This window comes from Calonectris borealis, chromosome 3 (assembly GCF_964195595.1).
Source record: "Calonectris borealis chromosome 3, bCalBor7.hap1.2, whole genome shotgun sequence".
Classification (NCBI taxonomy): Eukaryota; Metazoa; Chordata; class Aves; order Procellariiformes; family Procellariidae; genus Calonectris; species Calonectris borealis.
The window spans coordinates 108,237,037-108,253,519 of record NC_134314.1 but is presented as its reverse complement, the minus strand read 5'-3'; the positions used below and the strand labels follow the sequence as shown (position 1 = coordinate 108,253,519).

The 16,483-nt window shown below is 45.5% G+C and overlaps 1 protein-coding gene across 2 annotated transcripts in view; it reads left to right on the top strand.

Moving 5' to 3' along the window:
* Positions 1-3,745: 3,745 nt before the first annotated feature.
* Positions 3,746-16,483, top strand: part of TP53BP2 (tumor protein p53 binding protein 2) — a 49,872-nt gene continuing 37,134 nt past the window's right edge. Inside the window, exon 1 of one of the 2 annotated variants that reach the window (XM_075147193.1) lies at positions 3,746-3,996. In XM_075147193.1, the coding sequence (XP_075003294.1) occupies positions 3,970-3,996 (27 nt within the window). In that variant the 5' untranslated portion in view covers positions 3,746-3,969. The remainder of the gene's footprint in view (positions 3,997-16,483) is intronic. The other variant, XM_075147194.1, reaches the window with a different exon arrangement.

The following is a 16,483-nucleotide window of genomic DNA, read 5'->3' as shown; positions in this document are numbered from 1 at the left end:
AGGTGGCAGCGGACAGCAAATCTAAACCAGCTGGCCTCCTGCTCCTCTTACATTGATGCTGTTGTGTTGATTTCTGACAAACTGCCTCTGAAATTACTGTCTTAGAAACAGTCTAAGAATCGGGTTCACCATCTTTTTGCTGAAGAATTAAAGGGTTATTAAAATATAAAAGACTGGCACGTACAGCTTTTTTTTTAATTATTACAAGGTATTGCAAAAGAGATGTTGCCTGATGCCTGTTGCCTGATAATCCTCCTAATTGTGTCAGGACTGTAAAAGAAGACTTGGCTGGTGTGGAGGCAGTTTTAGGCAGGCTGGTAGAGAAGAGAATGAGAAGTTACTGTTAAAATTACTTAGATATAGCACTGAAAGAATTAACTGAAGTTCTGGAGTTGTAAGTAGTGTGCTGAAGGCATGAAATACAGCAGTGTCTTCCCTGCCCCCCTCCTCCCGATCCCGTTGTATGACAAGACTAATGGCAAGAAAATATGATTGCTGACTGTCATTAGCACTCTTGCCTGTAATGTCTTTCTGCTACTGCAAGTTTCTGTGGTTCAGATCAAATAGATCTCTCGTGGAGACAAGAAGAATGATTCTGCTACATTTTTGTTTGGTGACTTTTTTTTTTCCTTTTCTTGGATGCTTTTCAAGCAATTCCATGAGTATTAACTTCCCCTGGACCCTTGCTGTGACTGCTTCTAGGGAACTGCATGTAGTCTTAGTCAACTGCGGCATGCTCCGGACAGGCCGCCAAGAGTAGTGAGAACCAGGGAAGAGATGCAGAGCTTCAGCTGTCTGTGCTGTTGGCTCCAGATCCTGCAGATCTCATCTTCCCTTTTTGTGATAGCTCTGCATATGCAGGACTGAGAACCGTTGCCCCTTGCCAATCTCCCTGCGCATGACCTGGTTACCTCCAACTGTTGACACTCTGGAGGCTGAACCTGTGGTCAGAAACCCTCACGTGTTTCTTCCTGCTGTGGGGGGGAACCATCTACTCCCCACTCGTAAAAACAAAAATCCTTCCTATAATTAATAACCTGTTGTGGGTAATTCATCTCATGCTTATCTAGTGAAATCATGTCCGATTTGCTGTAAGAGGCAGAAATGTGTGATGCTGTAGGGAAAGTAAGAAGTCCACAGGGAAGGCAAGAAATGCTGCTGAGATATGCACGGATGCACGTGGTTTTGACCCTGCTTTACCTGCAAACCTGGCGAGTGTTGTCTCCTCTGTGGGAGTGAAGCTGTGATCTAAAGTGCGTGGCCAGATGGCATCGAGAGCCTCCACCACAGCGTATGAGTCACAGAGCCTGGACAAAAACTGGGAAAAAATACGTGCACCCCTTGAAGCTTCATTTCCTTAGCAGGGATGGGGTTGTAGTTTTGTGTGGAAGATGTAAAAATTAGAAGTTGTGCCAACAGAGACTTCGTGGATTGACCTGCAGGAGGCATGCACTAGCAAAATACAGGTACCACGCGCATAGACACACCTGAAACCTCTTTTCTCGTTGATTTTTTTATCTAAACAATTCCAGGTTTATTTTACAGGCTTAGAAATTTTTATTCTAATATTCTTATTATTATTAGAAATAATTTGTACCTGTATTTGGGGCATACATTAAAAGATCATACCCCTTACTTTATCCCTTACCAGCTAGATGCTCCTAAAAATTCAGCAGAGATTTGCAGAAGAATTTGGGTTCTCCATTGCCACGTGTTTTGGCCTGTAACATTTTTATGTTGTAAAATAAATTCAAAGTCCGAGTTAAAAAAAAAAAAACAAACCCAAAACAAACCACTACCAAATGAAAACTGGAGTTATAAACCTTCTGTGGGTAGGTTGGCCAATATGTCCGGGCAGTGGAGAAGCGAGCCGCACGTGAGCGGGGGCCATGAGGAAGAGCTGGTATTTACAGTGTATATTCTACCGGCAATATATAGGCAGCGCTGTAGGAGCACGCCTGCGGGTGCAGCGTGGCTGCCGGGCCGGGAGGCGACCGGGGCCAGCCGCAGCTCAGCCGGCGGAGGGCCGCGGGGCGCGAAGGGTTACGGGGCGGTGCCGTGACGCCACGGCGTTGCCGGGAGACGGCGCGCTGTTTTCGCCAGGTGCCCAATAGGCGTCGGGGGAGGTGATGTCATGCCGCCGGCGGCGCCTCCTCATTGGTCGGCCCTGGCGGCGGGGCGGGGACCGGCCGGGGGTGGGGCGAGGTCCGCGGAGAGAGAGGCGGGAGCGGCCCCCGGGGGCGTGGGGCCCCACACGGCGGGAGAGCGGCTTCGGGCTGCGCAGGGGCGTACGCGGCCGGAGCAGCCGCCTCGCTTGGAAGAAAAAATACCGGGGGGCGGGAAGTTAAAGCTGGTCACGGCCGTAGGGAAACGGCCGGGCTAGACCCCCCGGCTCGGCCCCCGCCGCCTCTGCGGGTTGTTCTTCCGAAACCGAAGGGCTCCCGTCGGTGGGAGCCGGGGGCGGGGAGACTTTGTACAGCACTTTTAAGCAGATGCGAGACACTTCTGGGACACGTTTTAAATATTGCTGTATTTCAAAGCGCTGTAGCAAAAAAAGTGTCTTTTGTTCTTCTTTGCTGTAACTAAACAACTACAAAAATAGCTTTTTGATCTTTTTTCAGCTTCCCCCCTCCCCAGCTGCAACAGTATTGTATTAAACAATACTGGATCATTGCATAGGAGTTCCCTGGGTTTTTATCAGCACTGTTAAAGTCTCTTTACTGCTTTAGAAAAATAATTTTTATATACAAATTAGGTCCGAGTTTTGTTCTCCCTTCATCTGGGAACTTATAATCCACTTCCCTTTTATCCTTTTTAATTACTGGGAAGATTTTAATACGAGTAGGAAAAATAGATGGAGCTGGTTTTGCTGCAGAGAGCGAGCCCTGTAACGGTGCTGATTTAGCATACTTTCCTTCCAAGCCTTCCTTGAGCTTTTGAAGTGCTGCTAGCAAAGTACCTTGGTTTGAACTATGTATCCCGCACTCTGGTCCAGGGAAGTGAAAACTTTTTTTTCCCCCCTCTTAAGTGGGTCTAAAAGATTTGTGGGGTTGTTTTTTGGACAGCCCAACCTTAATATGGGTCTCTAAGATTTTGTTCTGGCATCTCAACGATGTTCTGCGAGGTTTGACTTGGCCACTGTAGCTGGACTGCCAGGTCGAACTGAAAATAGCAAAAAAAGTAAAACGTACCTTGGGCAGGGATCCTAAATTGGCCGCGTATGCGAAGAGCTAAAAGGAGATGACCGGTAGGACCACCCGTTTGAGGAGGCAGGGACTCGCAGATCAGACTAGGGGAGGCTCCAGGGTCGAAGCCTGAGCTTGGCCAGTCGCTTCCCACCCGCGTTTCCCCGCTGCCGACCCAGGGAGGCTCCCTCGGGGAGGGACCGGTGCTGCGTGTGCCCCTGTCCTCGGCGGGGCCCTGAGGCCGGCGTGTTTCGGGGGGATGTGCGGGAGGAGGAGACCCGTACGGACTCACACGTATCTCGTATTGCCGCAGCCCCCCCCCCCGAGTCTCGGACCCGGCCCGGGCCCCGGGAGGGCTGACCCCCGCCGCACCGGCGGTGGACGTTGAGCCCTTGGGGCCGGGGCCGGGGCCAGGTGCGGAGCGGCGCAGCGGCTCCTCCGGGCGAGGCACCCCCACCGGGGCGGCGGGGGGTAGGAGGCGGGCCGTCCCCCGCGGGAGCTGCGCCGGCCCCTCCCGGGGGTGGGCGGCGGGCGGGGCGCGGCGGCTCCTCCTCGCCGGGCCGGGGTTAGTTTCGGAGCGGAGCCGGGGGCGACGGCAGCGGCGGGAGTGCGGCTCCCGGTGGGAACAAAGCGGAGAGCGGGCAGCGAGGCCGGGCCGGGCCGGGCCGAGCCGAGCGCCTCCCGCAACAGGTCTCCCCGCGCGTCCCGGCGGCAGCGCAGGCCCTCCGGCTCCCGGGTCGCCGGTCTCCCGCTCCGGGCGGCGGGGCCGGCACCGGCCGCCCCCATGCGGTTCGGCTCCAAGATGATGCCGGTGAGTCCCGGGCGGGCAGGCCCGCGGGGGCTCGGAGCTGAGCAGTGCGGCGGGTGGCGCTCGGGGGCCGCCCTCGGGGTGCGGAAAGTTGGAGCGGGCAGCGGGAGAGAAAATGGATCCTGCGGACGTGGAGGGGGGGCGGGCGACCCTCCTTTCCTCCGGCCTTCCCTCCCTCCCTCCGCCCAGCGCGGTCTCCGCAGCCGCGGTGCGGCCGCGCAGGGGCTTCCCCTCCCGGCTTTTTTTTCCTCTCAGTTTTTCCTTTTCTTCCTCTTTCACGCCGGGATCAACTTGTTAGACGGGCCCGCTGGAGCAGAGCCAGCGCAGGAGGAAGGGGGGGCCGCGGGGCCCCGGCAGCACCGCGGCAGGGCCGGGGGCGGCGGAGGAGGGGGGCCTACGGCTCCCGGGAAGTTCCTCCTTCGCCCCGCTCCTGGGGGGGATATAAGGCTGCCCCCTGGGGCCGCTCGCTCCGCTCCGCTCCCCGCGGGGTAAACAGGCACCTCCTCTGAATCCTGCTTCTTTTTTTTAATGGTATGAAGTTCTTAAAGTTGGCTTGAAATGAGCCGTATCTGCTGCTTCTGGGAGGGGGTGGTGGTTTTGTTTTCGAGTGCCCGGACTCCAAGAGGAAGATGGTGTCCATGTTGTTTACGGTTCAAAGTGATTAGCTCTTGGGGGTAGGTATTCCCACCCCCGATTGGGAGAGTTTCAGTTGTTGTTCACGGCTGTGTGTGTTAAACCTGCCCTGCTCTGGGAGGTGTCTCTGTTTTAACACTCCCAAAAGGGACAGGGAGGACCACCTCCTATCGGAGTTTTAACATGAGTTTTAAAACGACACTGTTTTTGTCAGCTGAAGTTGGATGAAAACATAGCACAGCAGCTTTGCTTACTTTACAGCCCAAAATACGTGAAGGTGATGACATAAAATACTTAGTTTCCTTAACAGGTACGCCTGCCTCTGAATAGCTGGTTTTGCCAGCAGAGATGCCCCGTGAAATCCGTAATCTATTGTTCCGAGAGACTGGAATATGTACAGAAGGTCCCAGCAAGCTTAATACCTGCTTAGTCTGAGTTGAGGGTGCTTTAAAATGTTCTCTCTGCCATCCTCCCCCGGGCGATACGGCCTGCCTTACCGCGCTCGGTACCGAGTAGCTTTGCACGCATAGGTAGTCCTTTCAACAGCACTCTTCTATTAAAGATTATTTCCAGTTTAACTCTTCCAGGAGCTGACTGAAACAAGTGAGGAAGGAACTGTACTGGGAGGTGAAACTGGGAATCCACGCTGGAAGGATATGGGCGTTTCAGGGATGCTTGTTTTGCTGTCGGTGTGAAGTTCTTCCTCTGCAATTAGGAGGAAATAATGACTGACAATTTGATCTCGCAGAACACTAGAGAAGGCTGGGTGACTACTGCTGTAACTAATGAGAGGAACAGACAAAATATGAGCCCAACTACAGACGAAATAGCCAATGTGTTGTGCAACTGTGGTGTTGCCTACCTATGAAAAATCAAGAAAAACAAGCAGTAAATATAATAAGGTGTTAATTCAACCCATGTCAAAACCGAGCTAGGTAAGCACCCTCGTATAACAGCGAAATCTCCAAGAGATGCTGTTGTTGGCCAGTTCCTTGTCACTGAGTTCAAATGAAGGAGAAATAAGCAGGAGCGGTCTTATCCCATCAGTGTTTGCAGGTGACAAGTTCCAGAGTATGCATCGCTCTGGTGGCTCAGACTTTTCTTTGGCTGATGACTCAACTTATTAGTGATTCTGGTTTTTAACCCATAAATAAAGGGATGGATACAGCTTCTTCACATTGTGTTTACTGTGAATAATGAAAGATTTGTGAGGGTTGAATGTGGCTAAAGGAATTAAAAATATAAGTATTACGAGTATTAGAACTTTAATTCACCTTTAAAAAAACCCACAAAACCCTGAGTTTTAGTATAACCTTCAGAGGGATAAGATGTCCAACAGTTATTAAATAGTGCAAAAGGGTGTTAAAGTTCTGTGGTCCAGTGGCTGTAGGGCCAATTTTATAATAAATATACTCATGTGAATCCGAAAGTGTGGAAAATGCAGTGCCAAAAGTAATTTTTACTATTTATCTTTTTGGAAAGTATTTCTACATATCTCCTTGCTGCTTTTTTTTTTTTAGACACCCCCCCCCCCCCAACTAATTCTCATTATAAAGAGATTGAAAGAGTTTAGGGTGGGAAGAGAAGGAGGGAGCAGAACATTGAGTGTCCTTTTATTTATGCACTAATGAGGTGTTAAAGATACTCAAGACCATGATCTGCCTTGTTTGAATGAGAAGTAGTAGGCTGGCCCAAAACCACCTGCAAAATGTTTTGTTTCTTGCTTAACGTTTCTTACGGTGTCTCTTTCTCTTTCCCACCCTCCGAATGCAATTGTATAAGATTTTAAGTCTCTGCTCTAGGTCCATCTCTCCCCTGCTCCAGAAGGCAGCGTGGATAAGGGATTAAAGAACACAGGAGGAGGGCTCGTGACCCCAAGTGGGGAATACAGCAAGCATGAGCCCGGCCAGGAATTCACCTCTGAGTAGCTAGCTACCAGTGAAAAGCCTGGAAACTGCTGTAGCAGCATAACCACTCGTGCTCTTGGGAGACTACCCTGAAATGGGAATGTTTTCCTTGCGGTGATGACAGATAGGAGCTAAACTGCTGTTGTAACCATATGTCAGGACAATGTGATTAAAAGTCTGCATAAGGGTGTAATATGAAGTAATTTGTGTGTAGCTGTACTGATGAAGGTAATAACAGGGTTAACGCTGGCAAGCTGTGTGAAGTTGTCTCACCTTTCATCTGTGAAGGCTTGTGGGAGTGTGACTGGTACTGTTAAGCAGTGAAAGGAGCTGGAAACACTTTCAAAAATAGCATATTTTTCTGCAGCTTAATTGGTCTCTCTCCCTTGTTTTACATTATTACCCTAAAGGTGAGCATGTATTGAGAAATAATTTGCGTCATTATGCATACTGGATAAATGGCTTTTTGAAGATAGAAGGAGGTAACAGATTGAGCTACCCTTTAATGCCCAGTGAAGTTTTTGGATCAAAACCCCTTGATGATCTAGATAAGGGTCCATTTTGCAATTTGTCTTATGTACAATAGTTATTGGGAGCCTCCTTGAAATCAGGATGGATCCAGACATGCAGATACATTGTCAGGGTTAGGGACTAATTTGGCAAACTGGAGAACTTAAATTCCTAAGTTAGTTTTGCCTTCTATCATCAGAAATTACTTAAATTTCTGAAACTGAAGTTTCCTGATAACTACGTGTTCTTTTCTAAACCAGTTAAACTACACTTTAAGTGTAATGCTGCAGCTTTGATACTATGAGTTGTGCTTTCCTTCTAAAGTCTGTGGAATGCCTTGTTCCAAGTGATCTTCTCTGAGCTGTTACGTCCAGTGAGCACTGGACTTAAAGTACACATTTTCATTGCAGAATACTCGCTACTTTGTGAATGTTTTTATTTTTTTTATATGTATTTTTAATCTTTAAAAAACCCCTACAATTAAAGTTGTTTTGCTTGCTCCATTAGGCAATTAACTGGAATTGCCATATGAATTCTGAATTACTGAAATAGTGTAGTAGTAGCTCATCTTAGGCAATTTTCTTGGGAAACACTTTTCTTGGTGCTTAACTAAAGAAATTTTAACAGAAATTAATCTCTTGCACTTTGTAAGAGCAGCTATAAGTTTATAAACAAACTGACCCCCTGGTAGAGTTTAACAACTTGTTATGATACCAGTAAGTGATCTGTAGGATCTCAGCCCCATTCCCTGCAGTTATGATACCAGTAAGTCATCTGTAGGATCTCAGCCCCATTCCCTGTAGTCTTTTAATTATTTAAGCTCCGATCTGGTTTATCAGTCATTAATACTGTTTTTCTTGTCTGCCTACATGGATTTCAGTGCATGAATGGGACTTCAGACTGTGAGCTCTTCCGAGCATATGCCTCGTATCTTCGTCTAATTGAAGTATTTAGTATCTGTTGTGTGTTCTTTCAACTGAATTTCCATTTAATGTTAGTAATTAAAAGCTTTAATATTGTGATTGTATTCAAACATTTTAATGTATTCAGTGTTTAAAGTATTTTGTCTAGAATGCTGAATAAAGCTTAGGTAATTATTTTGCTGAGCTTTCTTAGCTCTAAACTTCTCCTACGTCTTGCACTTCTCTTATAGACTGTGACCTGTATTATGCACAATAGAAAATATTGCCTTAAGGTTCCCAGAGTACTCTTTTTTTTTTCTTTTTTCCTCCTCCCTCCCCCCCATGCTGTTACAACAAGATCTTTTTTTTTGGTCCCATGAATAATTGTTCCAGGAATAGTTTTAAATGCATTTAATTTCTCAGATGACTTTTTTAATACCTTAGCCGTCCGTGTTATATTATGCTGCAGTATGTTAAATATCTCTGTTTCTTTGTGTGACTTTTATCAGAAGTGGAGGAAGGGCAATATTACAAATTCATACCAGATCAAGCTGTAGAGGCCATGGGAATAGCTACTTATGCTGCTTCTGATCTGTTCAACAGTTCAGGGTGGGAGTGCCTCGTGGGGCTCTTGCATTTACTGTTCCAAGGGCTAGTATGCAGTGATGAAGTTTGGGATGGGTGGATAATTCACAGGATTTCTTTTTTTTTTTCTTCCTAGTGTTGCCAGATGGGATCTCTGCTTTATTAGTGAGCAGGTCTGCTTTGTGAGATTAATTTACATGCAAGGCAGTTGGACTTCAAAAGAGGCAGGTGTAAAGGTTATTTCAGCAGAATAAACTAGCAGAATGGCAATGGCAATGTGCCTAGCATTCCTTTCAAATTATTGATTAAGAAACCGTCTTGAAAATGTTCCATTTGTCTAGCCGCTGTCCTTGTTAGTAGTCTGCCTCGGGGACTCTCCTTTCTCTCCCACTGTGCGTGTTATTGAGCTTGTTTAATTAAGGGCAGAGTTGTGCCTTGCTGCTGTACAGCCTCTCTGAAGAGGCAGCCGGATAACCCCGAGGAGGCTGACTCAAGCTACCTCCCATGGCTTGGTGGCACAGCTGGAGGAGGACTCCTCGCTCCCTTCTGTGTGGGCCCACTGATAACAAAGGAACCCCCAGATCCTTTTAATCTGTGGGCTTTCGACTTTCTGTGAAGTGTAAAAACTTACTTAATGCTCTGGAAACTGGAAGATGCTCCTATTCACGAGGTAATGAGCAGATAAAACTCTTTTCTTTGCTCTCAGTTTTATTATCTTTAGGCCTAGTTTCTCTCAGCTTAGTCACTTGTGAGTCAGGCACAGTCTTTTTGATCTTCAGTTCTCAAACAGTCGGATGATATTGTGTACAAAGGTCACTAGAAATCCTGGACATCATGTGAAGTATACTTAATTATCTTAGTCACTGTTGCTTAACTGTTTTAGAGGTTTCAGGCTTTTCTGTGGAACATGAAAGACCTGACACATTGTTTAAAATAGTGTTAGACAACTATTGCTGTAGTTTGGGATAAACGTTCGTGGAAAGGGAACTGTAAGTGAATTGGGGAAAGAACAGCAATCGTGACACTGTCATGATGCTGGACATGTTAAAAGGCAAAAACCAGTCGTCTGCTTGCTTTTGCTATTTGCTTTTTGTTAATCATTAATATTCTGGATCTTGCTGCTCGTGTTTAGAGTTAGTCATGCGTGTGTCCTCACCAGTTGTTTCACCATAGTGATGGCATTACATGGATGTTGAACCCAGTTGTGTATAAAGGATGAGCCCTTTGGTTTTTGTTGCTGTGGTGTTAATAACAAGAATTTTATTACTGAGATGGTAACATTGTTTCTGTACCAATTTCTTCTATGCTACAGTGATGCTTCCAGGTCTTAATATGATATGATCCTTTAATAGATGGCTGTGTACAGTGCCCTAGCTTTTATTGGCATCTATAGAGGAGGATTAGGAGGAGGATTAGGGGAATGCTTCTTGCCTTTTTTTTTTTTTTTTAAATCCTACTCTTACATCTTTATTTCATCCTTTTGCAAAGTAAAGCATATACATTTTAAAATCAAACGTACTGCAGTTATCCCTTGTTCTGCATGGTTCTCTTGATGATTAAATTGATTCAGGAAAACCTTTATCTGCAGTGTACCTGGGTTATAGGTATAGTACCCAAACTCAAGTAAAAACATGGACACTTTCACCTTGCTGACTTGAAAGCTTCTGACATTATTTTGAGTTGTTCAATATCAAACATCTGGTTTGTAAAATACTAACTGCTATGGATCAGAGCATTTAATAAAGGGAGCGGAAGCTGTAGAGAGGTTAAGCCACTTCTTAAAGGTCATGCAGTGAGTTTAGCTTGGGATTTGGGAGACCAGGATTCCTGTAGAGTCAAACCAACTGGTACACTGTGGTGCAGCTGGAATACAAGTCTGTCACATCCAACATAAGTATTAAATGATCTTGCTTAAAGTAATTACATTGCCTGTACCCCTACTTCTGTAGGATTAATCGTGAATGGGGAGAGAACCTTGATGGTGGTTCATTCTGTTCCACGCTTTAGAACAGTCCCCGAAAGAGGTGCTTGTTTGTAAATCCTTTACATGTATGTAAAGTGAATATTCCCTTTTCACTGCTTAAGGTATATCTTGGATATAAGAAGCAGCATGTGGGTTTTGTTTTTCGTCACATAAGTTAGGAGATTTTCCTTGTCTTTTGATACTCTTATTTTGTAAGGCTTAAGTGCTTAAGGAGCAATTTAGATCTAAGCTTAGATTACTAGTTTTCCTCTATTGCAATAGAGTGTTAAATCCCTTTGTTTCTTTAAATTGAAAGAAGAGTCTCTGGAATCGTCTATTTTTCTTACCTTCAGTTTTCTTCTGTCATTTAAAAGAAGAAAATCCATATTTTCTTAATCATCTTCAATGGATTCTTTTTTAATGCTGCCATTGTTATCCCATTTGAGCTCTATGTTGCACCAAACGGCGCATGTGCTCTGGTACTCCAGTGGAGCAGCAGCTTGCCGGTCTGTGAACATGTCGCAGCCTTGCAATATGCGAATAAGGAGCTGGAAGACTACACGTAAGCACTAGTGTAGAGTACCCCTCTTGCATTCTCAAGGTGTGGAGGCTTGGCCTTCTGCAAGGGGGCTGTCCTCTTCTTGTTTCAGTAGACACAAGCTTCTTCAGCAAGACACACAAGGATCTCACCCCCCTATTCCTTAGTTTTGCTGGACAAAGTTGAATTTGTGCAAATTGGCTGGGCTAGCAAATCGCACAGAAATGTACAGGAAGGCTACTCCCTGTACCTGGGGTGCTTATTCAGCTGTTTGTCATACCTGTGCACAGTTATAACTTGGTGGTAATTTCCTTGCTGCTTGAGAGCGGTGGCTTCACTGGTGTTCTTTTTTTCTTTTTCTTTTTTTTTTTTAAAGTGTGTGCAAACACCTTTTTTCACCCTGCTCTCCATCCTACATAAGTATATGCTGCCCTGAATGCAGAACCTCACCCAGATCAGTATCTGGGCCATGCAGAGCAGTGATTGATGGCTCCTGCCCTAGCTTCTCCAGCAAAGTGAAACCCATTACTGCCATCTTTGGGCACCCTGGGGCTGGGAAGACCCTGTAAAGGATGGGATTCCCAGAATTTGTTTGAGGTTCTCTGATCTCAACTGTAGTAAGACTCTGTATGTGTCTCAACATAATGAAGTGTTCAGGAAAAGCTGACATAGCAGGGAATGTGACTGATTTCTGGCTGCAAAAGAGGGAGGGAGATGTTGCTGAGTCGTGAAAGGCAGGGTGCATAGGGACTAGGCAAAATACTCCAGGCCTCCTTGAAGAACGCCATGAAGCTCTCTTGTGAAATACCAAAAATGACAAAGTGACTCTGCCATGGGTCACGTATGACTAGTGTTTCTGAAGAGCATTGCCTACTTATTGTGCTGCCCCATGGCCATTTTATCAGTGATAGCTACTGTGCCTTCCAGCCTCTTGAGAACACGTTTCACTACGAAGTAAGGGTTTGTGTGGGGAAGCTATGGAGATGGCACTGCATGCTTCTTGTCTCTGCATCGTTATTCCTATGCTATTGTACGTAGGTCTTACCCACGAGGCCTTTCTGCAGTGTGGTTTCTCAGTGTTGCACAAAAACATTGTTATTTAGAGTGCTTCTCTTGCAAATAGCAGTTAGTGGGGTTGGGTTAGAGAAGAAGTTTTCTACCTCCAGGGAAGCAGAATGAGTGGCCAAATAGCAACAGGCTGAGAGGGACAATTTCTGGAGTTCTTGGGGCAAAAGAAGTCTGTTGAGGAGCCCAGCATAATATAAATGTTGATTTGATTAAACTCTACTCTGTTTAATTCATTTAAAATAGCTGTGACATCACCTCAGTGACCACCATTTCACACGAGGCCATCTGCAAAGATCACGGTCATGACTTTGCTGGTGACGACATGCAGAGCCACCCAGCAAGCCTGCTGCCTTGCTCTGATGAACTGCTCTCCCTTCCTTCGCTTCTCAGCTGGTGTGTCAGCGTAGAGCCTGGTATTGCCTAGAAAGAGCTCTGGGGAATGAGCGGCACTTAAATAAAACCTGTCAGACAGTGATCAACTCTACAATCTGCCACCCTTCTGCAGCTTCTGTTATAGTAGCTGAATGTTTCCTGATGACAGTTAAAGCATGTAGAGCTCCACGTTACAGGAGCAAAGGTTAGATCAAGTGGGGTGCCTGGTGGGCTAACAAGCTGACTGACAGGGCAAGATTTCTCCTTCCCAGTTCTGCTGTAGTGGGCAAGTTGTACGTATCCCATTGTAATGTGGTTGACTAAGATCATCATGACCATCCATCGTTTCCAGTGTTGGAATAGCCCCACTGATCCCTTTTAACTTGCAAAATAACAAAAAAGTCCATCTATTTTGGTGCAAAAGCTCAATGTGCCTTCTGTGCCAGTTGAACGCGTGCTGCTGTAGCGTGATACTCTTCAGTATCTGCACAGTTACTAATGACTTCCTGTGTATTTGCAGCCCAGAAGCAGTAGGATAAAAACCCTTCTTTATGGCTGTGAATAATAACTTTAGCTGTTGATGTTGGGTAGATATGATCACCAAGCATAGGCATTTCGTGCTTGTTGTCTTTGGCATTGCTGTGGCTATGTTGGTTGCCTGCATTGCCATGCACGGGCTGCTCACTCTTGGTGCGCTGGCAGTCATCAGGGTTTGACAAGCGAAGATCATTCTTCAAGGTACACTTCCATTGCAACAGGAGAGTGTTCCCACCCAGAACTGGTGATGAATCGGAAAGGGCTACCCTTCTGCAAAGGTATGGTGTGCCATTACACCTAATTAATTTAATAGTAGGATGCTGCTCAAATGGATGATGTTGTTCCTTTGGTTTCTATCCCCACCCAAAGCCACGTGTCTTTTGTAGCTTACCCTTGAATTTAGTAAGGAGTTGGGTGACGGTTGGGAGGAAATGCTATCTACACTAAAGGCAAAAAGCAACAAAAAGGTTTATATGGTGGAAGTGATTTGCCATGTTGCTGCATAATCAGACATAATGGGGGGGATTTGAGAAGAGCATGGGTTACCTCTGTTAGCTCACCATTTAGGTTGGCTAAGCTGTAGCACTCAGATGATACCTTATGCTTTCCTTAACCTCCATTTATCTTGAGAGTTGGTAAGAGGGGAATTTCTCCATCAACTTTGGGTATTCTCGCTCACTGTGAGGATTAAGTTGAACTAACACAAACATATATTTATCCTGGTGAAGACTGAGAAGCTCATATAGCAGGAAGCCTCTGCTTCCTGGAGGCAAGTGTATAGGAAGCTGGAGCTGACCTTGAAAGCAGTAAAGCATGCAGACTGTTGTGCTATGTGGTCTGAAATTCTGTTTTGGGTTTGTTTCTTTTTTGCTTGTCCCGAAGGTAGATGGCTGAACAGCATGTTCTGGGGTTGCAGCATAAAGGAGACATCAACCTGCAGTGCACTAAAATGCCCCTGAATTTCCCATTGTAGTAATGTACTTTAGGATACCAGACTGGTCAGCTTATATCACAGAACAGCCCAAACAGTCTATCCTGTGACTTTCCCCACACTGGAATTACCCATGTGGTTAAACATGTGTCATTGTTTCAGGTGCCAGAAATGGTGTGTCCTCTGACCTACCTGTGCATGTCATGAGTATTTTGATTTGTCATAGATCTGTTTCATCGAGGTAGGACACAGATTTCTGGCAGCTATTTTCCTGGAAGAGTGACTAACATGATGTAAGGAGTAGTATTTTCAAAAGTATTTGGCACTGAGCTCTATGAAGTTGCTGGGATTGGAGTAAACCAGTGTTCTACGCTTCTTTTTTTCTGACTTGCTACATGATTTCTTTTTGTGTTGCTATTAAATCACAAAGCTTCTGCTCTTGTTCTTTTTTTTTTTTTTAAACTGTTTGAGATAGACATTGACTCACAAAAAAAAAATCCTCCTTTCTAGCTCAATACTCTGCCTCCCCCATGGGTGCTCTGAGGAGCACAGCGCCCTGTTGCCGTTAAATAGAAGGTAATAAATTTGCTTGATGTGTGGGTCAGGCACTTGTTGCATCATAAATGTGGATTTGACTTGCATGTTTTGGTGTGCTGAGGTCGAGTGCTTCCTGGTGTGGTGTTGATTGTCCTTTTATTGGTGATACTCTTACATGTTAGCTGGAAAAGCAGAAAACAAGTATTTTTAAACCCAGTAAAGGGTTGGTATCTTAGCCAGCAGGCGATGTGCTGTGGGTGGTATAGGTGCCAGTTTACTGTGATAGCCTGTTCTGTTGAAGTGTAGGTTGTGTTAAATATGCTTTCATCCCTGATATGGGTGTAACTTTGCTTTTCTCCATGAAGGGTCCTGCCTTGTACAAAATCTTTTTTGATTACCAGGAAAAATACTAGGTGTTCTTTTCATTGTAAGAATATACATAGATCTTAAAGGACTATTTTCAGAGGTATAATTCTCAAGTGTCCCAACAGGCAGCACTTAGTGTGGCTTTTTATTGGCCTCTAGCCATCTAGGAGGCTAAGAGAACAGTAACACTTATTCCTAATTGGCAGGGGGGGATGCAAAGCTCTAGAGCAGCAAGAGCAGCTTAGTTTCTTTTTTATTTTCCTTTTTTTAGTTGGGTTTTTTTTTTTAGTACAAAGACTGCCTCTGGGTTTGACGCAAGTACAGAAAATTGAGATGATTCAGGCTTAAGCTTGAGTTCATAACCCTGCTCATTATGCTTGGATGTTGCCTTGGCTTTAGGCACTTGTTAGGTGCAACGTGTGTTGCGATACTGAAGAATGGGAGGAGGAACAACTGTAAACCCCTGTGGTTATGTTGTATGAGTTAGACTGTTACCCTTTTCCAGAGCATAGTACCTATTGTAAGAATTACGTGGTATCATTTTTTTATCTGCCTGAAAATAATATTAGTTGCTTTCTTCTTGTGTACCAAGTATTTATAACTCAGTGCTGAATGCAGAAGATGAGGCAGAGTCTGCCTGAAGGGGCAAGCCTCCAAAGACCCAATTCTCCTTTGCTGACTCCAGGAGGAGGAGGAGCAAGCTACAAGTAGGACACCAACAATACAAGTCCAAACACCGTGTGTAGGCTTGCTTTTCTGCCAGTCAACTGGCAGCGGGTTTTGGTGAAGTGTCCAACAGTGCAAAAGTGGTGGCTCTAAGGAGCCACGGGGAAGGATTTGGGGAGAAAGGGGAAGAGTACTTCGCGGGGGGAGACTGTGTGGAGGAGAGGAACTTCACAGATGGCAATGGGAAGAGATCTGTGAACATACTGCCATGTGGTACAATATGAAGAATGTATTCAGGGTTTGTTTACCCTGAATTCCTGCAGTTGTTTAACTGAATTGGTGCAAATCCAAGTGTGGATTCAGGTCTAAGCAGAATGAGCTGTACGTGATGTGTTGGCAAATGTGGGTGCTCAGTAAAAGGCTGTGGTTTCCTACATATGTTACTGAAACCAATTTAGTTTATATATCTTAAAAAACAAACAAACTGGCCCCTATGTTTTAGAACATCTTCTTCTTCTTAATGCTGATGTTGCAATAGATACCCACAGTGCAAAAGTGTAAGTGGCTTTAAAAGCCACACTTGATTTGAGACGTTCTTGCCTTCAGTGTTAGGTGGTAGCTCAACCAAGGAGTGTGGAGTGTGTTGCTCCAGTGCTTAGCGTTCATCCAAAATAGTGAGCTTCATTTGCATAGACCTTTCTGATGTCTGGCTTACGGGAGGACTTTTGCTCTCTCCTTGTGTATGAGAATGACTGAAGAAAAATGTCAAGTCGGAAAACGTAACTTGGGTTCAAAGTAAAAGTCTTTGGAAAGATCTCTTCTTAATGACCTTGTGCGTAATACCCTACTGAAAAAGGGGGGATTTGGGTTAGGAATCCTGTATTTATCGGTCCTGAGCTATGCCTGACAGATTTCACAAAACCAAAATGGCTAAACTGTGATGATGATGATTTACTATAAGGTTTGGCAGGAAGA